At 39.5% G+C, this 23,890-nt stretch overlaps 1 protein-coding gene and 1 long non-coding RNA gene across 2 annotated transcripts; one reads left to right on the top strand and one right to left on the bottom strand.

The window, feature by feature from the left end:
• Positions 1 to 382: 382 nt before the first annotated feature.
• Positions 383 to 3,102, top strand: LOC146481970 (exonuclease 1-like). The gene is made up of 3 exons (XM_085108042.1): positions 383 to 2,018; positions 2,111 to 2,230; positions 2,298 to 3,102. Exons 1-3 carry the CDS (start codon positions 1,867 to 1,869, stop codon positions 2,422 to 2,424), a joined length of 399 nt encoding a protein of 132 aa, XP_084964168.1. The 5' UTR covers positions 383 to 1,866; the 3' UTR covers positions 2,425 to 3,102.
• A 4,130-nt stretch (positions 3,103 to 7,232) lies between these two features.
• LOC146481969 (uncharacterized) lies at positions 7,233 to 12,042 on the bottom strand. The gene is made up of 2 exons (XR_014864369.1): positions 8,827 to 12,042; positions 7,233 to 8,505 (listed from the first exon to the last, which is right to left on the bottom strand). It is a non-coding gene; the product is annotated as an uncharacterized LOC146481969 (long non-coding RNA).
• Between the last annotated feature and the right edge of the window lie 11,848 nt (positions 12,043 to 23,890).

Raw genomic sequence — 23,890 nt, 5'->3', positions numbered from 1 at the left:
GAATCGACACTTTCAACATCATCAACGGCTTGGTGATTGAGCTACAGCCACAATTTATTCAGAACGAAAACGATTTATCAAACCGGTAGTAATCAGTCTTAAAATTGTCTCGCATCGTCGTTTAAGATTTTTACACGATTTTTATAATAATTGAGTTACCAAATATCGGAACCAATTACCACTGTTACACGTGCGACAGTCAACAAGTATTTAAAATGCCTTTACGCCCGGTCTGGAACATTTTATGTTATCTAAACCTGATTCACCTAATGAATTCTGGCAAATTGGAGCGGTTTTCAATTGAGTGTCGAAAGTAATTTCGCGATTGCTTTGGTTTTGCATTACTACGTTCTGTGATTGGTTTTAAAAAAGCAACCCGCGACACTTTCTCAACCAATGGGAATCCAAACAAAAACCAATCGTGTTTTGGCCGCACGCGTTTTTCCGCGCTTGACGCGAGTTACACGTATTTTCTTCAAATTCTGATTGGTTCATTGTGCTGTTTACATCTGTTACGATTGGTCAGAGTAATTATTTTGGTTTTGGTTTTACGACACTCAATTGGAAACCGCTCTATCTTTTCTTAACCGAATTAGTGATAAAAGCGAAAACGTAAATTATTTCTTAGCTAATCGAGATGTTACGATGCGGTGAAATATCCTGTTTTGATATAATTCTTACGTATTGTATTATTATCGTCTAAGCAGTTTAGCATTAAGACTACTATCGTGGTGTATCTTAGTGTTTTTAATTATAATTATTTGTTAAGAACAAAAGAGACAAGATTTGCACCCTTATTCAGGGATGAAGCCATACAATCTGACAGGAATACGTACGTTTATCAAAGTGGTAGAAAAGCTGTCAAAGTACAGAGATATTGAGATAGAAATCGAGAGAATGTGGCATTCGGAAACGGAAGTTGTTCCTGTGGTTAAGGAGCCCTTGGACTGATAAAGAAAGGCCTAAAGAAGTTTATCAATAAAGTCCCAAGGGACATCAACCTCTAGGAAATGTCCTATCGAGTGTCGAAAGTAATTAAGCATTGGTTTTGCTCTTATCACGCTCTGTGATTGGTTGACAAAAACCCGGTCCACTCTGTAAACCAATCAGAAGGAAAACCAAAACTAATCGTGTCTTGCTCGCACCCGTTTTCCCGCGCTTGACGCCGGTTACATGTATTTGGTTTGAGTTCTGATTGGTTCGTGGCGCTGTTTACGTCTGTTTTGATTGGTAGAGCAATTGCATTGGTTTTGGTTTATAGACACTCAATTGAAATCCACTCGATCACGAAAGCCGAGGAGGGACTTCCGACTTCCGACTTCCGACTTCAAACTTCACTTCAAAAGTGTGAGTTTGGTGTTGACTTTGACTGCTGTCACGGTCCGCTCATGCAATACTTAAGGGAAATACTCAAATTTACTGAATGGAAGATTCTTGTCGTGCGGAGTGGTTTGGATTCAGTAGTTCCTTTATGCCATTTTTTACGCCAACTTTGTGGAATTTACGTTGGTTTAACGGCCCAGATTCGATGCAAGATTTCAGATAGCACTAAAAAAAATTGTTATCTGAAAAGTTGAAGAGGCCGATATAGCATCTGTAGATTTTCATGTCTATACTATTAATCTTCAATGAGATTGCGGATGTTTATTTACCACAGATGTGAATGTCTAAAAAATCCGCGTCTTTGCAAAGTTGTTCATTGTTACCTCTCAGTACCAAGAGCTATGGCTTCTTGCGGTTGTTTTTAGCTCTCTTGCTTTGTGGCTTCAAAACAGGTGGTGTTCGCAGTATGATGGCGTTGCATTGTGGTCGTTCAGTCAAAATTTTGTCATTTGCTTCTTGACGCGGTAGAGTGAACATCGCACAATGGGGATTCACGGTCTGCTGCCATTTATTGTTAAGTATTGCAAAAAAAGGAATCTCCGTGATCTTTCTCGTCAAACAGCAGCTATTGATGCTTCCTGCTGGCTGCACAAGGGTTTGAGTGTGTCTTTCGCGCAGAGTGGAAGGCGAGATAGGTGAGAAGTATTTTGAAATTGTCAATCGATCCGATTCTTTGTTTCGGTTTTCTCATGTAAAAAGTTTCTTATTTTGTAATTTCCTTCATAAGGTTTGGTGAAATTTTCCTGAAATGTTTACGTACAGTGAAAAAGGCTGGTGTTACCCCATTTGTCGTGTTTTACGGTTTGTCTTCGGCGGCCAAAGCAGGCGAAAATGATAGGAGACGAAGGTGGGAAAAATTTTCTTCCATCAGTAAATGTAAACTTATGAGTCTTTTTTTTTCTACGATCACTTAGAGAAAAAGAAAATCTCCTCAGCAAAGCTGCGCAAGGTAACATTTCTTCCGAAGAAGCAAACAAACCCCGAAGTCAAGCCGTAGAAATTACGTTCGACGATATCACCGAGTGCATAAATGTAAGCTAAAGTATTCTTGTACATGTAATCTTATTACGCTTTTCAGAATTTTGCCCATGCAACGTTACTGAATAAATAACACTGATTAGACCCGATAAGTGTTTCGCTTATGGCTTTCAAGGCGAGATTTTAATGTAGAACTGCTTTCATTGAGCTCTGTCTAAGCTTCTAGTTCTAGTGACAACTGACATGTCCTTGTGTTTTTACTTAAAACTACATTATATCGATGTGTCACGAAGTACGCGTGATCACCGAATGTGATCTCTTGTTACATCCTTTCTAGACTGTTCACAGTCCCCCTATTTTTCCGTAGGATTCTCGAGACCGGTACGCTTCGATGGAACCGCCGCCATCTTGGTTTGTAAAAGAGAGCGCGATCTGGGGAGAGTGTCTAAACTACCGAGGGGAGCGGGAGTGGGTGTTATATAGTGAGGGAGGGGAAGCGAAAATTTTTTCCCGCCGCCTCCCAACTCCGCTCCCCTCCCCTCGGTAGTTTAGACACTCTCCCCAGATCGCGCTCGCTTTTACAAACCAAGATGGCGGCAGCTCCATCGAAGCGTACCGGTCTCGAGAATCCCACAAAAAAATAGGGGGACTGTGAACAGTCTACATCCTTTCTTTTACACGAAAAATAAAAAATCACTATAATCACGGTTTGACAAAATTTAAGTAAAACGAAACCTCATATCCGGTCTCATCGGCTCCTGATCCGGTAAAGTCTCTGTCCCAGCCTTGGCTTACTTTTGATTTTTGTAATTAGCAAACATAGTCATTCAGATAGGACGGAGGTTTGACTACTCGACCGCAACGAGTAGCGTGTTTTTCTCCTGTGACTTGAGGTGTTAAGTCGGCTCCAGATTGGGTAATAGCTGGGGCTGGAAATGTTTCTTTCCCTGGGCTCGAGAGAACAATTCCAGCCTGTTGCTTTTATGGTTGGCAGATTCCTCTGTTTGAGAAGGGGCTATCTGCTCTGGCAGTGTTGGCTCTACTGGAGGTAGCAAGGCCACAGAGCAAACGGAGGAAGAAATATCGAATCGAATCTTAGCCGTTAAACCCAAGTAAATCCCACAACGTTAGCGTACACAATGGCATAAAGAAAAAACTTATCCAAACCACTCCGAACGACAAGAAATACTCCATTCAGTACTTTACTTTACTTTATTGAATTCGTTGCAACTATTTCATAGTAAATTTGAGTATTTATTAAGGTAAAAAGGTAAACACCATTGAGCAGGACAGCCTTTAATATCACATTTTTGATCATAGGCGCGAAAAATCTCTCAGAAACCTAATAAATGGGTGCGAGCAAGACACGTTTCAGTTTGGTTTTGCTTCGGATTGGTTGACAAAGTGGACCGAGTTTTTGTCAACCAATCACAGAGTGTGAGTGCATATTTCCAGATAGGGCCTAACAAATGCTTTGTAAAACGGTATAAGCACTTCTGGTTTTCTAGATGCTACATTCCTAATGATCCATAATGTCATTTGGTTTGTTCTCTCAGTCATTCCTCTTATGCATTCCTCACAACAAATATTATCACCAGCAGAGACAACCACTCCCAGATCTCTTTCCTTTCCAGCCACTTGCAGGGGTGTATTACCCATCGTCAGGTATAGCAACACCTGGGATTGTCTTTACCATGATGTAAGACACGACACTTTTATTCGTTAAACTTCATTTGCCAAAAACAGCCCAAGTCTGATTGAATTGTTTTCGCGGTCTTGCTTTCCCTATTAGTTTTGAGTCATCACCAACAAAGGATCCAACCCTTGATCCTCTCTTGGTCATCAGCAAAAAGCGTGGTTGTATTCGTTGTGATAGAAAGTATATTATCAATAGACAGGAGAAATAGTAGGGGCGGTGGGTAAAACGGAGCCTTGTGGGACTCTAGACACGGGTTCCCATGCAGATACTCAGGTACTCGAACTTTCTTTTGTATACGAGATCCACCACATCGCCATTTTCTAAAATTGTATCTCATCTTAGAATGTTGTTTTGCCCGTGTTATTAGACGGGAATGGGTAGCCATGGTTCCATTTTAATCGCTTCTTCGTAACACGGTGGAGGGGTCCTAGGGGTATCTTCTGCTTCGAGCCCCATACCCAATGATGAATAAACTTCATCGATATTTTGTACAGCAGTAAAATAATCCGGCAAATCTATAGAAGAAGAAGTTTCATCAAATGGCTGATGATGAGGCACGTTGCAGTAAGTCAGCATAGGGGCTGGCGATTTTTCCACGTCCTCTGCGGGAATCTCGGAGACGACAACTTGAGCAGTCATCGAACTGTTTTGTCTTGCTTCACGAAGTCCACGAGATATTAGCTCCCATATTGTAATTAATCCAAATGAGAAGAAAATAATGGAAGCTACTACGTTTGCCCACATTAAGATCGAGCTCGGCCGGGGACAATCAGGACAAAATAGCACAAATGAGACTGTCATGCAAACGACACTTCCCACAAAACAGAACAACACCAGTATTGTAGCGAAAATGTTCAAGCTCCTTCCAGACAGACACTTGCACAATTCACGCGATATTCTGCTCTCCATGTTCATTGTTTCAGTGGTATTTACATTAGATGATGATTATAGTCTCTTTTTATGTTGTTTTGAAGGTCAGTTGATAAACACGTCCTATGTTGCTGTAATCATCTTAGTAATTTGTCGTTTTCCTTCAGACGTCATCACTTTTCCTTTTAAGCTTAAAAGCTTCAGAATTTTGTCATGTATGAGGGACATCCGTCCAACTATGCTTTCCAATATCTAACCAATCCATACAATAACAAGTTAAAACTCCGCGTGGTCCAATGGTATTTGAGCGGAAGTCCATGCAAAGCGGAACTGAACTGTAAGGATCCCTTTAGTTCAAACGGAACTCCTATAGGATGCAAAAATGGTTTTCATCATAAGTGAGAAAACGTAACAAAGTTTCTCATTTATATCTAATGTCCTCTTATAATTTAACCAAGGCAGACGTTAGTTTTGGGTTTATAATTATCAAACTAGTCAGCACTCAAGTTCTTATATATAGCTCAGGGAAACCAGACGTCATTTACGACCTCATTTGACCTAAGTGCGTTTACCTTGTTTCGTTCTTGGCGACAAAAAGTAGTTCCTCGTGACAGACAAACAACAACTAAAGTTCTTGTCGTTATTCCTAGAAACATTTTCAACCATTCAGCTTCAGTCCAGGAAAGTTACTCACCAATAGTGAAACAAGGCCACCAGAATTAGAAGATGACACCAAGAGGAAGTTTTTAGAATTTTCCTTTCGATAAGATTTGCTATATTTCACTTTCGCCGAGTGTCGCCGCGGATGTCACCAGCTGGATAGAAACCAACGTTTACCTTTTTCTGTTCAGACTACCACTGTATTGCCGGTTTTCACTGTCGATTTTTGACACGCCATTGAAAAAAAATCGAAACCATACCAATTAGATGATAAGTATATAAGGAATCAGTCCAAGTGTCAGTTCTGTGCGGTATTCCGTACTTGAGTTAAGTGACAACATGTTTCACACAAATTTATAGAGCCTAATATGGAGACGCCATGTTGGTGTCCATCGGAAATAGGAAAAAACATCTGTTCACTTTTGCCAGAAAAGAATTTTTGATATTTAGATGAGTATTTTCCTCAAACTTAAATTGTTTAGAATGCTGAAAATCACCCGAAGACAGCTCTGTCACGGCCGTCCTCATGATGTCACGCACGATGAAAAATTGGAAATTGAAATTGTTCGATTTTCAAAAGGAAGTACGACATCGAGCTAAGAAATTGTGAAAAGACATATTTTTAGGTAATCTTTCCTTGAAGAAGGGTAAAAATTTTGTAGGCCTGTACAGGCCCGCAAATGATCCCCGGACTGGAAATATCCCCAGATTGAACCGCAAATGATCCGCATCCCCATATTGGACCGCAAATGATCCGCATCCCCATATTGGACCGCAAATGATCCCCGATCGCCTCACCACAAATATCGAATGGAATGAACTTAGATTTGGGGATCTCTTGCGGGCCTGTACAGGCTTCCCAGTTTTGAATTCTAGAATTTGGCGATGTCACGTGAAAACCAAGACAAATTATACTCGAAACACAGTGATAGAGCGAATTTCAATTTGGTGTTGAAACCAAAAAAAATGCAATTACATTACCAATCGAAACAGACGTCAACAGCGCAATGAACCAATCGGAACTCGAAGTTTTTGTGGATCAGATCAATGAAGAAAGAGGAAGTCTTTCTCTCAGTACAGTATGACAGCCATAAGTATTAAAACATGAAGAGACTTCTTCGTAATGTTTTAATACAGCTTGCCATTGATTAAATTTAATTGTTTATAACATGTTTCAGCCGATGAGTAGCAAGGAGTAGTGAGCAAACGGAGGAAGAAAAATCGAATCGAATCTGAGCCGTTAAACCTAAGTAAATATCACAAAGTTAGCGTACACGACGGCATAAAAAAAGCTAATCCAAACCACTCCGAATGACAAGAAATCCTCCATTCAATACTTTACTTTACTTTATTGAATTGATGGTAAATTTGAGTATTTATTAAGGTGAAAAGGTAAACGCCATTGAGCCGGGCAGCCTTTAATATCACATTTTTGATCATAGGCGCGAAAAATCTCTCAGAAACCAGAGCCTCTAGATAACTCTAGATAACACGGGTTCCCATGCAGATACTCATGCACGTACTCCAACTTTCTTTTGTTCTACCAGTACTAAAATTCCGAATAGTGTTCTTGCATTGGCCGGTTATCCATGGTCCCATCTGTTTTACTGGAACTTTGTCAAACGCCTTCTGAAAAATCCAGGTATACGAGATCCACCACATCGCCATTTTCTAAAATTGTATCTCATCTTAGAATGTTGTTTTGCCCCGTATAATTAGACGGGAATAGTTAGCCATGGTTCCATTTCAATCGCTTCTTCGTAACACGGTGGAGGGGTCCTAGGGGTATCTTCTGCTTCGAGGCCCATACCCAATGATGAATAAACTTCGTCGATATTTTGTACAGAACTAAAATAATCCGGTACATCTCCTGATGAGACTTCATCTCTATTTTGTACAGCAGTAAAATAATCCGGCAAATCTGATGAAGAAGAACTTTCCTGAAATGGCTGATGATGAGGCACGTCGCAATGAGATAGCATAGGGGCTGGCGATTTGGACACGTCCTCAGCTGGAATCTCGGAGACGACAACTTGAGCAGTTATCGAACTGTTTTGTGTTGCTTCATGAAGTCCCCGAGATCTGATTAGCTCCCATATTATAATTAATCCAAACACTGACAGACTAGTGGAAGCTGCTACGTTTGTCCACAGTAAGATTGAGCTTGACCAGGGACAATCAGGACAAAACATCACAAATGAGACTGCCATGCAAACGACACTTCCCACAAAAGAGAACAACGCCAGTATTGTAGCGAATATGTTCAAGCTCCTTCCAGACAGACACTTGCACAATCCACGCGTTATTCTGCCCTCCATGTTCATCATTTCAGTGGTAGTTACATTAAATGACGATTAGAGTTTCTTTTTATGTTGTTTTGAAGGTCAGTTGATAAACACTTCCCTTGTTCCTGTGGAGTAACTAGGGAATACCCCGCCACTCCAAAAGTGACCCTGGATAGAGTCGGGATACGTGGCTACGCAGATACACAATGGACAATACCCGCCTGAATACCATAGGGGCTACGCGGCTACGCGGCTACGCGGCTACGTGGCTTCTCACAGAAGGAACGAGGCATAATCATACAGTCATGTACTTCTACGCGGCTACATGGCTACGCAGCTACGTGGTATCTGCGTAGCCACATAGCCACTCTTTTCAGGGTTACTTTTGGAGTGGCAGGGTATTCCCTAGATAAGCCGTTCCGGAGTTTCGTTTTCCTTCAGACGTCATCACTTTTCCTTTAGCTTCAGAATTTTCTCATGTTATGAGGGACATCCGTCCAGCTACGTTTCTAATATCTTACCAATAACAACTTAAAAGGCGTCGTCCAATGGTATTTCATAATTCACGTTTCCGCGTTTCAAGTGGAAGTCCATGCAAAGCGGAAGTGAGCTTCAGTTCAAACGGAACCTCTATTAGATACAAAAATGGTTTGCATCATAAGTGAGAAAAAGTAACAAAGTTTCTCGTTTATATCTAATGTACTCTTATAATTTAACAAAGGCAGAGGTTAGTTTTGGGTTTATAATTATTAAACTAGTCAGCACTCAAGTTCTTATATTGAGCTCAGGGAAACCAGACGTCATTTGCGACCTCATTTGACCTAAGTGCGTTTACTTTGTTCCGTTCTTGGCGACAAAAAGTAGTTCCTCGAGACAGACAAACAACAGCTAAAGTTGTTATTCCTAGTAACATTTTCAACCATTCAGCTTCAGCCCAGGAAAGTTACTCACCAATAGTGAAACAAGGCCACCAGGATTAGGAGATGACACCAAGAGGAAGTTTTTAGAATTTTCCTTTCCATAAGAGTTGCTATACAGTAAAAACCCGCGTGTAAGAACCTAGTGGTTTAAGAACCTGCTGGCAGAAATTTGCCATTTTAATACCCAAAAAAATAAGAACCTGTTTAGCCAAGCAAGATCAAGCAGGTTCTTATATATGGGTAACAGTTAAATTATGATAAACATTTTAACCAAGGAGGTGACTTTGAGATTGCAAATTTATATCGCAAGAAAATACCAAACCGTAATTTCAAATAAAAGTATTGATTTCTATAACAAAAACGGGTTTATATGAGTACAGTTGTGAATATATACTGTATATTTAAGGGCGAAACCCAAGTTAATTTATTTTTCTGGTAATCAACAACCATATCTTCTTCATAGAAATTAAGAACCTAATTAAGAATCTACTTACACTAAATTGCCAATAGCTACCCCAAAATACAAGAACCTATTTAGCCAGACTTAAAAAATGTAGGTTCTTACACGCGGGTTTTTACTGTATTTCATTTTCGCCCAGTGTCTCAGCGGATGTCCGTCACCAGCTGGATAGAAACCAGCGTTTGGGGATGGACCATTTTATTTTTGAGGGGGGGGGAGGTTGGGCAATTTTGTCCTGTTAAGAATTTTTTTTTTCGCCTTTGGGCTGTGCAAGAATTTTTTTTAGCACCTTAAGGTTGTGCACGAATTTTTTTCCGTCAATTTTCAGTTTTCGTATTCATATTAAAGTATCACCAAAAACGAGCACTATGAGGTATGCCTCTACAAGCTGCATTTAGTTTATTCAGTGTTACATGTTGGGTTACAAAAATAAATGAGAAATTCTATTCAGCTGAATTTCAATAAAAATGCCTAGATCTTTTTATCCAATGCTAGGAAATCAGTATTGAAGATCTTATTTAACCCTTGCAAATGTGAAATGGAAAGTGATATTTTGTGAAATGAATTTTATATTATACCAGATTCAGTGAAATGATTTAAATTCTTGTTTTAATACAAGAGATAGATGGAAATGATGTATATATGATATTTATGATATGAAGCACAAAGAGGTGAATTGTTATACAAATAATTACACAGCATTTTTGTCTGTTGAAATTAAATTATGACAAAAATTACAAATTAGTTTTTCATTTGCTCTTACGGGATCCTACAAGTAGAACGGCTCTCTCGAGTTTTTAGATCGTGTTTAATGGTTTTAAGTACAATCACACTACTAATAATTGGTAGAGTGGTTGTACTTAAGGTGGGGGTTCACCTGAAAGCCGTTTTCACGCCGCTTAAAATAGGTCAAATGGAAATATCTTATTTGCATTTCAAGCAATACAAAAACCCTCCATTCATAACACAAATCAATGATTTGGGGTGTTTTATGAATTTTTGGGTGATTTTTAGGTATATTTGGAGGGAAATAATTTTTCTTGAAGGATTAGTAAAATTAAAAGAAATAAGAAATGTTGAAGATTTAATGAAATTTTAAAATTAAAATTTGTAGTTAATAATTAATAGACGGATACCAAGCAAGTTAGTCCACTAGCAACCTGGGGTGCTCTTGCGTGGTCATCGACTGTCTGTTAGTGTTCCAAAAATCATTTTCTTTCTTCTATCCATTCTTAAAACCTCTTCAAATTTCACTCAAATTCAGGTAGAGCCCCACCTTAAACCCATTAAACGCCAAAGGACAATTTTAATAAGTCTCATAAAGGACGGATGTTCCAGTTTATAAGTAAATTGTTCTGTTGCACTGAGCTGCTACATAATTTTCAAAGTTGTGAAATTTGCATGCAGATAGTTTAATACAACGCCTGGTGTTATTAAGAAAAAAAAATGAATTGTATAAAGTTTAAATCCACTGTCCAAATTTGAGTCCATTCCATTCTATATTTGTGGTGAGGCGATCGGGAATCAATTGCGGTCCAATCTGGGGATCATTTCCCGTCGGGGGATCATTTCGAATAGTGTTGTTGTATTGGCCGGTTGTCCATGCTCCCGTATGTTTTACTAGAACTTTGTCAAACGCCTTCTGAAAATTTCAGGTATACGAGATCCACCACATCCCCATTTTGTAAAATTGTATCTCATCTTAGAATGCTGTTTTGCCCCGTGTAATTAGACGGAAATGGTTTGCCATGGTTCCATTTCAATCGCTTCTTCATAACACGGTGGAGGGGTGAGGCGATCGGGGATCAATTGCGGTCCAATCTGGGGATCATTTCCCATCCGGGGATCATTTCGAATAGTGTTGTTGCATTGGCCGGTTGTCCATGCTCCCATATGTTTTACTAGAACTTTGTCAAACGCCTTCTGAAAATTTCAGGTATACAAGATCCACCACATCCCCATTTTGTAAAATTGTATCTCATCTTAGAATGCTGTTTTGCCCCGTGTAATTAGACGGAAATGGTTTGCCATGGTTCCATTTCAATCGCTTCTTCATAACACGGTGGAGGGGTCGTAGGGGTATCTTCTTCTTTGAGCCCCATACCCAATGACGAATAAGCTTCATCGATATTTTGTACAGCAGTAAAATAATCCGGCAAATCTATTGAAGAAGGAGTTTCATCAAATGGCTGATGATGAGGCATGTTGCAATAAGTAAGCATAGAGGCTGGCCATTTCACGTCCTCAGCGGGAATCTCGATGACGACAACTTGAGCAGTCATCGAACTGTTTTGTATTGATTCACGAAGTCCACGAGATATTAGCTCCCATATTGTAATTAATCCAAACAAGAAGAAAATAATGGAAGCTGCTACGTTCGTCAACATTAAGACTGAGCTTGACCAGTGACAATCAGGACAAAATAGCACAAATGAGACTGTCATGCAAACGACACTTCCCACAAAACAGAACAACACCAGTATTGTAGCGAATATTTTCAAGCTCCTTCCAGACAGACACTGGCACAATTTACGCGTTATTTTGTCCTCCATGTTCATTGTTTCAGAGGTAGTTGCATTAAATGATAATAGTCTCTTTTTATGTCGATTTGAAGGTCAGTTCATAAACACTTCCTGTGTTGCTGTAATCAGTTTAGTATTATAAATTTGTCGTTTTCCTTCAGACGTCATCACACTTCAGCAGAATATTTTGTCATGTCATATTTTGTCAATAACAAGTTGAAAGACGTGGTCCAATGATATTTCATAATTCACATTTCCGTGTTTCAAGAGGCTATCTCTAAAACAGGGAACGGGGAATGGAGGAATGGGGAATGGGGAACGGGGAACGGGGAATCTCTAAAAGGGGGAATCTCTAAAATAGGGAATCTCTAAAAGGGGGAATCTCTAAAATAGGGAATCTCTAAAATAGGGAATCTCTAAAAGGGGGAATCTCTAAAATAGGGAATCTCTAAAAGGGGGAATCTCTAAAAGGGGGAATCTCTAAAATAGGGAATCTCTAAAAGAGGGAATCTCTAAAATGGGGAATCTCTAAAATAGGGAATCTCTAAAAGGGGGAATCTCTAAAATAGGGAATCTCAAAAAGGAGGAATCTCTTAAATCTCTAAAGCTTTTTTACAACCACTAGCTGTTTCGGCAGGCTTTTTTGTTGTCTGATACTGGGTAATAAAAACCGCGCCAACTGAGCCTTGACCAATTACTTCCTGGCTCGTAATCTCGTCCCAGCTAAATTTTGGGAGCCCATCAAACGCTTCAAGCTTTTTTCTTTTGCTGGCAAACGCCAATGAAAACTTGAGATTGTTATCCATGTTGACCTGAAGCCACCGACTTGAAAAAAGGTCGACCGAAGGTCGGGATGACATGTCTTATCTTAACACGTTCTTGCAGCCATTCCCCGCCATTTGGTACTACTTTAAGAGAATTTGTCTTTTTGGTATAAAAAAGCAGACGCTATTAAACCTTATATTCTCATTACTAGTCGTGTTAATTACGCCATGAAACGTAACCAGCCAGACACAATGAAAACATATTTAGCATTTGCAATTTGGGTGGCTTCCGGCCCACGTCAGACATGTCTTTATCCCAGGGAGATAAGCATGTCTGGTACCTGAGTGATAACATCATAGATAAGGTGAATTTTTTCCTTGACCAGTGAAACCTTTTTTTTTCTTGAAAAACATTGAGGGCGTTTGTTGCAACTTTCGAAAGGCATAAAAGGAAATTGGTTAACTTAGTTTTGGACATAAGAAAGGGGCGGCTTTTTTATTAGACATCGTTGTAAGGCCATTAGGGCTGATGGATCAATCGCCGAACACAAACACCGCGAATTTCACAATTGGCATTTTTGAACTGATCACTAGATAAGCTTTATGCAGGCGTAAAGACATCTGTCTGGTCCAGTCAATGATGGTCGACCCGTGTGACAGATGCCAGGCCCGGTTCCAGTTCCAGTCATTTTGAGTCTACGGCTTATTCAGAGATTCAATTGCGCTTTCATCTTTACCGTTTTGCAGTAAGATGCTGTAGAAAATTCGATTTCTCTTGCTGTATGTGGCCCTTTGGTATCGATTGGCATAATTTTTTTAGACCACCCCTACCGAAGATATTGCGGCAAGCGACGACGACAATTTATTTTTATCTTATATATCTAGTAATTATAACAACAACTGTCAATAATATTATTGGTTGTTGGCAAATGCTGTTAATGTCTCTTAGGAAAAACTTTACTTCTAAAACGTTCATAGATTTATCCAGTTTGTTGATAGATTCTCCCTTTTAGAGATTCCCCTTTTTTGAAATTCCCCCTTTTAGAGATTCCCCCTTTTAGAGATTCCCACTTTTAGAGATTCCCTATTTTAGAGATTCGTCCTTTTAGAGATTCCCTATTTTAGACATTCCCCCTTTTAGAGATTCCCCCTTTTAGAGATTCCCTATTTTAGAGATTCCCCCTTTTAGAGATTCCCTATTTTAGAGATTCCCACTTTTAGAGATTCCCACTTTTAGAGATTCCCTATTTTAGAGATTCGTCCTTTTAGAGATTCCCTATTTTAGAGATTCCTCCTTTTAGAGATTCCCAATTTTAGAGATTCCCCCTTTTAGAGATTCCCCCTTTTAGAGATTCCCTATTTTAGAGATTCCCCCTTTTAGAGATTCCCTATTTTAGAGATTCCCCCTTTTAGAGATTCCCTATTTTAGAGATTCCCCCTTTTAGAGATTCCCTATTTTAGAGATTCCTCCTTTTAGAGATTCCCTATTTTAGAGATTCCCCGTTCCCCGTTCCCCGTTCCCCATTCCCCATTCCCCATTCCTCCATTCCCCGTTCCCTGTTTTAGAGATAGCCGAACTGTTATAGTCTGAAATGTCAGCCGTCTCCTCTCCCGCGCCCCCTGTGGGTTAGGGAGAGGAGACGTCTGACATTTCAGACTAGAACTGTTAAGGATCCCTTTACTTCAAACGGAACTCCTATTAGATACAAAAATGGTTTACATCATAAGTGAGAAAAAGTAACAAAGTTTATCGTTTATATCTAATGTCCTCTTATAATTTAACCAAGACAGACGTTAGTTTAGGGTTTATAACTATTAAACTAGTAAACAATCAGGTTCTAATGTTGAGCTCAGGGAAACCAGACGTCATTTGAGACCTCATTTGACCTAAGCGCGTTTACTTTGTTGCGTTCTTGGCGACAAAAAGTAGTTCCTCGTGACAGACAACAACAACTAAAGTTCCTGTCGTTATTCCTAGAAACATTTTCAACCATTCAGCTTCAGTCCAGGAAAGTTACTCACGAATAGTGAAACAAGGCCACCAGGATTAGGAGATGACACCAAGAGGAAGTTTTTAGAATTTTCCTTTCGATAAAATTTGCTATATTTCGCTTTCGCCGAGTGTCTCCGCAGACGTCGGTCACCAGCTGGATAGAAAGCAATGTTTACTTTCTTTCTGTCAGTTCAGACTACTACTGTATACTAGACAAATTGCATTCGCAACACAGTGATAGAGCGAATTTCATGACAGCATGACACACTTTTGAAGTGAAGTTTGAGGTGTAAAGTCTGAAGTCGGAAGTCGGAAGTCGGAAGGCAGAAATCTGAAGACTGAAGGCGGAAGTCAGGAGTCCCTTCTTGGCTCTCGTGATAGAGTGGATTTTAATTGAGTGTATACAAACCAAAACCAATACAATTGCTCTACCAATCAAAACAGACGTAAACAGCGCCACCAACCAATCAGAACTTGAACCAAGCGCGGGAAAACGGGTGCGACCAAGCCACGACTAGTACTAGTTTTGCTTCTGATTGGTTGACAAAGTGGACCGAGTTTTTGTCAACCAATCACAGAGCGTGATAAGAGCAAAACCAAAGCAAACTGAATTGCTCAATTACTTTTGTCACTCAATAGGACATTTTCACTATGGCGTCCGTTGATTACACTACCAAAATCCCTCAGTTTTTTTTTTTTGTTTTCTCATGCTAAGTAGAGCTATTGAAAAAGGAAAACGAAATAAATGAATTCTGGTAATAATAGTAAATGACGCCATCATGAAAATGGCCTATTGACAATCGTTCAAGAGGTTTGGCCTGTACCCTGAAATAAGATTTGAAAGTACTAACCACCCCCCCCCCCCCCCCCCCCGCCAACAAATGAACATCTTCAGGGTCATAAGCTCCTGACATCTTCCTGGAATTGTCAATCACAATTTAGTTCCGTTTTAATTGTCGTTGCCGTTTATTCTTGAATTCCCTTTAAGAAACCACAACGGCAACGCCAACGACGTCGGTTGAAAATATAAATTTGCATTACTTGTACAAATGTCGTACCCAGATCTCAGTCGTTTCGGGAATGTCGCCTGACCGTGGGAGATCTGGGTACGAGATTATACTTGTACTACTTCACGCGCAATTCTTGACTTCCAATTCGTCAGTTCAACTAGTACAATGTTGCCGTGCTATCCAGTAACAGAACAGGTGAGAACTGTGTTCAAGTTGAGACAGAGAATGAAAAATTTACCGTCATGTGCTCGCGTTCTTCACAAAACCTGAATTAAATTATTTGGTCATTTTTATTATGATGCACGTGCAGTGCCTTTGTGTTTCTCGTTAAAACCTATTGTTCTGTGACGTTTCCGTTGCCGTCGCCGTAGCAGCTTCTTAAAGGGGAAGTATTACGGGAATTTGGTGTTATATCAAAAACTCAAAAACGTTTTCGATCAACAGAAACCTAAAAGTATTGCTGAAAATTGGTGTAGATTGTCACCCCAGTGTACTAAGACTATCGGTGAGTGTCTCTGGCCACAGATGGACTGGGTTAGAATGGACCGCAACTTGAAAAAAGTTCGGATAACTGTTTTCAAGTTCTTGCATTTTCGTTCCCAAAATGCACTAGAGCAGGTCACGAGTTGTTCCTTTCAAGAATTCAGTTTTTTTTTATTTTTCTTGATGTTCTAGAATTATTTTGTGGCAAAGTGAAGGTGTGGTAATGCATCATTTTCACCCCAAAAGGTCAAAATACCCGTCATACTTCCCCTTTAAACTAACTGCCGAGTTGTCGTAGATTAGATGGTGAATTTATCTGTGTCCCATCAGGCAATAAGAAAAGACACTGAATATAGATTGTGGGCGAAATATATATTAATTCATATCATTACAGTGCTTGCAGAAATCTCAGCCTCCATGAGAAACAGAATACGCCATGTTTGTTTGCACTGTTTCAATAGATTTGTGACAGCGAATCAGTTTGCACAGCTTTTGAAAGTTCCTCCCAAACTTTCATAATTCCATTCCATAATTCAGTGGAAGCAGGGAAGGCAACTTTTTAACCTTTCATTTTCATTGATTATATGAAAACGCCAGACTAGTTTCTGTTTCCATAGCAATAGGGCAAACTGTGTTTTTAGCCAATCACAAACCGTGGTGTCCAGTGTTTTTCTCCTGAGCGAGCTTTAGCTCAAGCATTATGAATGAGGAAAAATCCGTCCTCGATCATGGCCCGGTTGTTCAAAGAGCGTCTAACTTTATCCGTGTATAAATCGCTATCCAGCGGATAAAATGTACTCCAACCAATACATTTTATTCACTGGATAGAGAATTACCCACTGGATACAATTATCCGCTCTTTGAACAACTGGGAACAGAACCAAGGGATTTATGACTCCAAAAACTGAGATAATTGAGAGAAAAAAAAGGTCTTCCGTCTTCGGTATCTCTCTGTTTGGAAGATATAGCGATAGCCAGCAGTCTTGTTACAGTCAAACCTCTCTATGGTCTCGTCTCGGACTCGTCCGCACTCATTTATATGAATCCTCTCATTACAAGTGAAAACTCTAACGACGATGTCCGGCATCTCTCTCTATCGACCGGAACAGTTGTGTTCAGAGCTGGCCGTCTCTCCAACCGGAAAATTGTATTCAAAGGCGGTCGTGGAAGAAAGGTTCTTCATCTGCCTTTAGGCGCTTTGTCGTCAGACGGTGATGAGTTTTCGGGTTCATCTTCGGTGCAAAATCTGTCAGTCCTCCAATTATACATAAAGGAACAGCAAGAAGCCCTAAGACAGCCACTAAATTGGTGGAGTCGCCTTCTTCAACCGGCGAAGCGCATCCAGCACAATTGCCTAACGAAAGAAAAATGACCGCCAAAATAACCATGCTCCCCAAGAGGCAGACACATGCGAAAACAGGCGCTAATATGTACCCCAAATAAATTCTTGCCATGCTCTTTGAAAACATCGCGTGCCGTCTTCGGTCTTGTTCTTCTTAAGTCGTGTTATAGGTGTTCCTTACTTCGTTGTTTATCGGACCTGTTGTAAGGTCTTTAAGTCGATTCAGTTGGCCACCCCTTTGTTTTAAAACAAAAGATAGACTACGTGTTGTTTTACATTGCCTGCGTACAGAGGTTCAAAGTTCTGCCTTCTTAATTTCTACAACCGGAACTTAACAATACGTAAGAAGGAATAGTCTAATCCAAGTGTTTGACGTAATTTTAAAAAACAATATGGGTCAAGATCAACTAATTTCACAACATCATAAGTCAATATTAACGTCTCTGGACCATTAATTTGCATGAAAACGATCGTTTTACGGAAATTTCCTAAGGCAATGAATATGACTTTATTGCGAAAGCAAGGACGTGGCGAAGTTGTGCGTAATTAAAGTTTCATGGCGTTATGCTCGATCAAACTCCCAAGGTCAAAACGTGAGTTTCGTCATCTTTAGCCAGGAGGAAAAAAGAAAATCAAACTTTTAGATGCCGAGTCTTGCATGTTAGCAAGAGAGACTGAAGAGAGAGGGTTTTTTATGAAGATTCTAGGCCAAAGTAAATTAATCAAAACAACGTTATCATTATTAAAACTTCTAGTTAATTATGAAAATTTCCATAATTGAATGCAACTTTATAAATGCCTTGGATGGCTTTTTGAGAGGAAGACATTCTTATGAAAAACACTTTCACCTATGTCATAGTTCAAATAAAGATTAGATGAAGATTTAATATCCCTAAAGTATATTGACATTTTTAAGCAGGCTTTATCATCACATCGATTAAACCATCTCATAGAGGTCTCGGCTTCAACTCGATGATTTTTGAGAATAGGGGCTCTGTCACGAAGATTTTGCTGTTATGTTGAACAAAACTGCCCAAATATTTGACAAATAACCCCTTCTTTAACGTGGAATCACTATTAGAGCACTGGGAACAAAAGATTTCTCCGAGGAAAAAATAAACCACAATTAGTTTTTAGTGTTTTCTTGAAAATACACGAGACGAACTTGAAAAAATTCAATCCATTTCCATCCTAGCCATCCGCAGACAAAGATGATTGATAATGGTTCCTGTGCACTAGTAGGGTTATTGTTAACAATACTGAATAATTATTTCAACGTTTCCATCAATACAAATATGTTTTTTTGGCTATTCAAGGTGACACTAAAATCAGTTGGTGACACTGACAATGGAGATAACAATAGAGTGGAAAACGTCAGAAAATGAATGAACAGGACCGATTCACCATCAGTTTACAGATTAAATTTTGAGTTATTAGTAGACAGTTGCCATAATATTGGTACCGTCAGTGCAAATCTGATTGGTTAATCATCGTTGGCTATCATAGCTATTAACGTACGAACTGAGGAGCTATTAAGGTACGACTCTAACGGTATAGTTTTGTACCCTGAAGAAGGCAACGTTGCCGAAACGTGGGTTGAAACTCTTTTAAGTTCTCATTAATTAATTACACTGCGCAGTATTTCAATCTTTATCATAGTTATACATGTCTATATCTTTCGAGGGCTGCTTCGTTATATTAGAGAGATTTAGCATTGCGTATGCGTGAAACGCGAACGGCAAAAATGATCACGTGACCACAATTTTCCCGCCATTTTTCGCGTTTGCCGGTTGCCGTTTCTACTCGAAAACAGGCTATTTCGCGTTTGCCGTCTACGTGAGAATTACGTAAGTATTTCTTCCTTTTTTCTCATACATACAAGTAGTTAATTGTTGAAAACAAGTACCCCAATAATTTTTCCGGCAAGTCATACTAGGGCAAATTAAGTTTCATGTTTAAAAATCCTTCATAACTCACTCCTTACCGAACTTTTCTTCATGAACTCACTAGGGCAAATGAAGTTTCATGTTTAAAAATCCTTCATAACTCACTCCTTACCGCACTTTTCTTCATGAGTCACCACAGTGAGTCACAAAACAGCTTCATCGAAACTCGCAAAATTAAAGCTAAGCGGAAAGGGTTCATGCTATTTTACGTGAAACGTGAACCGGCAAGGTGATGCTTGCCGTTTCACGTAAACGCGATGCTAAATCTCGTTTACGGCAGACGGCAGAAATGACCACGTGATCATGTTTACCCAATATTTGCGGCTGGCTGTTTTCATTTTCTCAGTAAAATTGAGAAGTTTTGCGTTAGCATCAAAGGTCAAAATTATTTTGTTTCTCATGTGTACTAATTTTTTCAAGAAAACATAAACGCGAAACCCACGTTTGCCGTTTGCCGTAAAAGCGGTTCTAAATCTCTGTAATAACTTCCGATTTTCTCTGAAAATTTTCACAATATCTTAAGCAAGCCCTCGAAAGATATAGACACACTTATCCCACTTTCGAGGGTTTGCTCTGAGATAATGTGAAAATTTCCCGCGAAAATCGGAAGTCTTACCATGTTCACCCGATATTTGCGGCTGGCTGTTTTCAGTTTCTCAGTAAAATTGAGTAGTTTTGCGTTAGAATGAAAGGCCAGAATTATTTTGCACTATTCTTATCTTATACTTATTTTTTCAAAAAATAATTAAGTAAATAAACGCGAACCCACGTTTGCCGTATACCGAAAACGCGGTTCTAAATCTCTCTAATAACTTCCGATTTTCGCTGAAAATTTTCACAATATCTTGAGCAAGCCCTCGAAAGATATAGACGCGCTTACGCACTTACCCCCACGGGAACACTTTCTACGTTGGATCAGAAATAACTTTAATTCTTGGTTTTCACATGACGTCATAAAAAAACTAAAATTTATAACTTAACACAATTTCGGGTTTTTATCTTCATCACATAAAAGAAAATATAAATTTCAATCGGCTTGCTTGTTTTCAGCAGGATAGCATACTTTGCTTTGAAAATAGAGCAGTTTGAATTTTAGATTTTTGCGTAGTGCGTGACAGAAGCGATTGCTGCTCTAAACACGTCGCGTACATGAAAACATCGATATGCCTCGTGTCTTTTTTTTTTAGGTCTGATCGGCTAACATGTAATAGTCAATGTGCGAAAGTTCAGCAGAGAGAAGAAAGGCTTTGAAATAGCCAAGGTAGACTCCAGATGTTTTTGCTGGTTTCCGGCCGCCATGTTGGTGCCCATCAGACGGGGCACCAACATGGCGTTCCATACTAAACTCTGTAATTTTCCGTGGTACATTTTTTCGAATACACTCAATTATGAAATATCGCACAGCTTCGTGGCTTTCACACGTTGTTTATGTATCACTCTTCTACAACATATCAATTTCTTGACTTTATCTATTGAATGGTTAAGGATTTCATTTTTTTTTTACTTGCGTGACGATGTGTGAGGTGAAAACCACCAATAAGACATATGGGGTAGCATCCTACGAAAGAAAATCAAGAGAAAACCGACTGGGATTGCCGGAAAAGAACCAGAAAGATAAGAACAAGAATAATTTTCTTCCAGGGTCGTTATTCTAGAAATTGGCCAATGAGTTCCCACTGGGCGGGCCCCCTTCTGTGCTTTTAAGGGGCCCTTGTTCAAGAAAATGGACCCAAGAAAGGGGGCCTCAAAAAAAATGTTTAAACTTCTTTGTACAATCCAATCATAAGCAACTCAAGAAAGTGCAGAATACGAACACAGAAACAAACAAAGAAGAGGAAGGCAATTGAGACAGAAAGAGGCTATAAATAAGTATTTAGCGGCGGTCAAATCAATCTTATCGTCTGTGATGTTTTCGATTACGTTATTTCGGAAAATAAGTACTTATCCTTAGGGATAATTTTGTGCGGCCCATTTGCCGTGCCAACGTCAATTTTATGCGGCATTTTTTTTCAAATTGCGGAAATCATGCAAAGCCGGGCTCTAGAATACCATACAATACTTTATTGACACTCAGAGGGGTTTTTCAGTGACAATTTGCCATCATAATCAAGAAATAAAAGTTTAAAAACTGTACATAAATAAATATTAAAAATGATAATTGATTTAAGTAATTAAAAACGAGCTAAAAACTGGTGACGGGGTAGTTCATCGTAAAAAGTCTTTTAGAAGATACTTTCTTAAACTACGCTTAAAGCTATTCAAGCACTGGCTAAGCTTAATTTCAGGTGGTAAATTATTCCGTATATTAACAATTTTATAAGAAAAGGATCTCGGCCCTGTTTAAGTTTTAAATAATGGGATATTCAGTTGCTGCGAACTTCTAGCCGCCCGCCCACTTACGCTGCCTCTAAAAATAAATTTACTACCTAAATACTCTGAGGCCATGCCCGTCATACACTTAAAACAAACCCTGTTCTTCAGAGGTTAGAACCAATACTCCAGCTGGCCTCATGAATTATTGTTTCGGCACTTTCGCTTTCTTTCATCGGCCACGCCTCTGAGAGCAGACGCCTTTTCCGACTCACCTGTTTCGTTCGCCGCCCCTTCATGTCGGGTGAAAAAAACTTCCGGAAAAGGTGTTTTTACTCACGCAAACTAATCGGACGTTACTTCACGTCTATCAATTTTTAAGAGAACTGAAAAGTTCGCTAGCTGCGTGGTACTGTTAGTAGGACACATAACGCTATGAAAGAAAAGAGGCAACGTTTTCAATAGAAGTCCAAACGTTCCGCCGGTTTCACTTCGGCTAAGTGAACTTCTGTTTAAAATGCGCCACGCGACTTTTCCACGCGCACGCGCGCCAATCTCAAGTGAAGTGAAAATCCGCATTACTCCACGTCTATTTTTGCACTTCCTTGAACCGTATTGTCTTGAACATGAATTTAAATAGTCTAATACAATTATTTCAACACGTCAGATGGGCACATTCACGTTCACCGGAAGAAGCAATATAACCTTTTGACATAAAACATATTTCCCTGATAATGTTATTCTGTTTTAAAAACAAGATCGTCGCAACACGTTTTGAAGCGAATGTCCGCAATGATAGTGACAGAAATTACTCAAGGAGACGCGGTTTTGAGATGGTCGAAGTTTAAAGGAAGGATTTGTTTTGCATTCGGAGTACTTTGCCTCGTATCTGGTTTGGCTTTGCTGTTGGTTGTATTTCTTTACTTGAACTCCTGTACTAACTGTGACTCAAAGACAAATCGAAGATACAAAGGACAGACATGTGGGGCAGTTGCCATCATTCTTCTTATTATTGGCGTCATATTTACACTTCATCACCAAAAATCACTGCGAAAGTCATCATCTTCGCCGCCTGAAGTTGTCGTCTCCGAGATTCCTGTGGGAGATTTGGAAAAGACACCGGCCCCTTTGCTTCCTTATAATCACATTCCACATTACCAACCGTATGTTGAAGCTTCTTCGATAGATTTAGCGGATTGTTTTACCACCGGGCAAAGTAGCGACCATAATCATATTGAAGCCTCCTCATGGGATCTACCAGATTATCATACAGCTATCCAAAACAGTAATCAAGTACAAGTTGACATTTCTAATGGAGAACTACCTGAGTATTTTACTATTGTACAAAATATTGATGACGTCTTTTCATCTTTGAACGTGGGGCTTTGGACACAGGATGCCCCTAGGACCCCTCCCCCGTGTTACGCGCAAGCGCTTGAAATGGAATCGTTGGTAGCCACTAACACTACAATTAACCTGGCGTATCCAATCGATGACAATCAATGATCGTAAACGTAATTTAATTTATTAATTGATTTCGATATGTTTGATCCAATCGATAGGTCACAAACAGGGCATGTTATCGATTGTTATCGATTGCCAACACGTGCCATGCATCGAATAACGTTACTCTTAATTTTTCTTTTATACAATATTATTGTCCATTGTATTTATAGCATATTGCAAGACATCCGTTGTGTATGGACGACGAATATTATTGAGGACATTATGACCATATTTGACCATATTTGCCAGTTCTGCAATGTGTTGAATCTGGTGTTGAATAATAACATTTGCAATCTCGTTCCCAGAGCCCACGTGTCGCCCCAAGACACGGCGCTGACCAAAAGACACGTGGGCTCAGGAATGAGATTGTAACATTTGTTACCAGCCTGCGCATGCGTAAATAATACGTTTGATCGCTGTAGGATTGCTTCCTTGGTGCTGACCAAAAGGAACGCAGCCTCTCGGAACAAAATTGACTGGTTTTAAAGCTTTTCTTTTAGAAAGATACGGAAGAACGGTATCTAGAAGAATTTAGAGGAATAAGAATCAATCATGAATTAATTAAAAGAAACTTTCCTAAAGCCGTGAGTCAGTTTTGGAAAATACTATAAAATCTGCAATTCCACAGCGACAAACCGATGAGTGGTGCTGGATCACTTGGAGACCTGGATCAGCAAATTATTTCAAATAAAATCAACTGTACAGTCTGCCGCCAGTTTTTAAATTCGCCATAGATTTTATTTGCAAGGAATCTACAAA

The sequence above is a fragment of the Pavona decussata genome, unplaced genomic scaffold, assembly GCF_977016875.1.
Source record: "Pavona decussata unplaced genomic scaffold, jaPavDecu1.1 SCAFFOLD_48, whole genome shotgun sequence".
Lineage (NCBI taxonomy): Eukaryota > Metazoa > Cnidaria > Anthozoa > Scleractinia > Agariciidae > Pavona > Pavona decussata.
This window is presented reverse-complemented; position numbering and strand designations above follow the sequence as displayed.

Bases quoted from the DNA above. Each gene is read 5' to 3' on its own strand.
- LOC146481970 (XM_085108042.1), top strand. From the start codon at position 1,867: ATGGGGATTCACGGTCTGCTGCCATTTATTGTTAAGTATTGCAAAAAA. The intron at 2,019-2,110 runs GTGAGAAGTATT...TTCCTTCATAAG, and splicing joins CAGAGTGGAAGGCGAGATAG to GTTTGGTGAAATTTTCCTGA. The intron at 2,231-2,297 runs GTGGGAAAAATT...ACGATCACTTAG, and splicing joins GAAAATGATAGGAGACGAAG to AGAAAAAGAAAATCTCCTCA.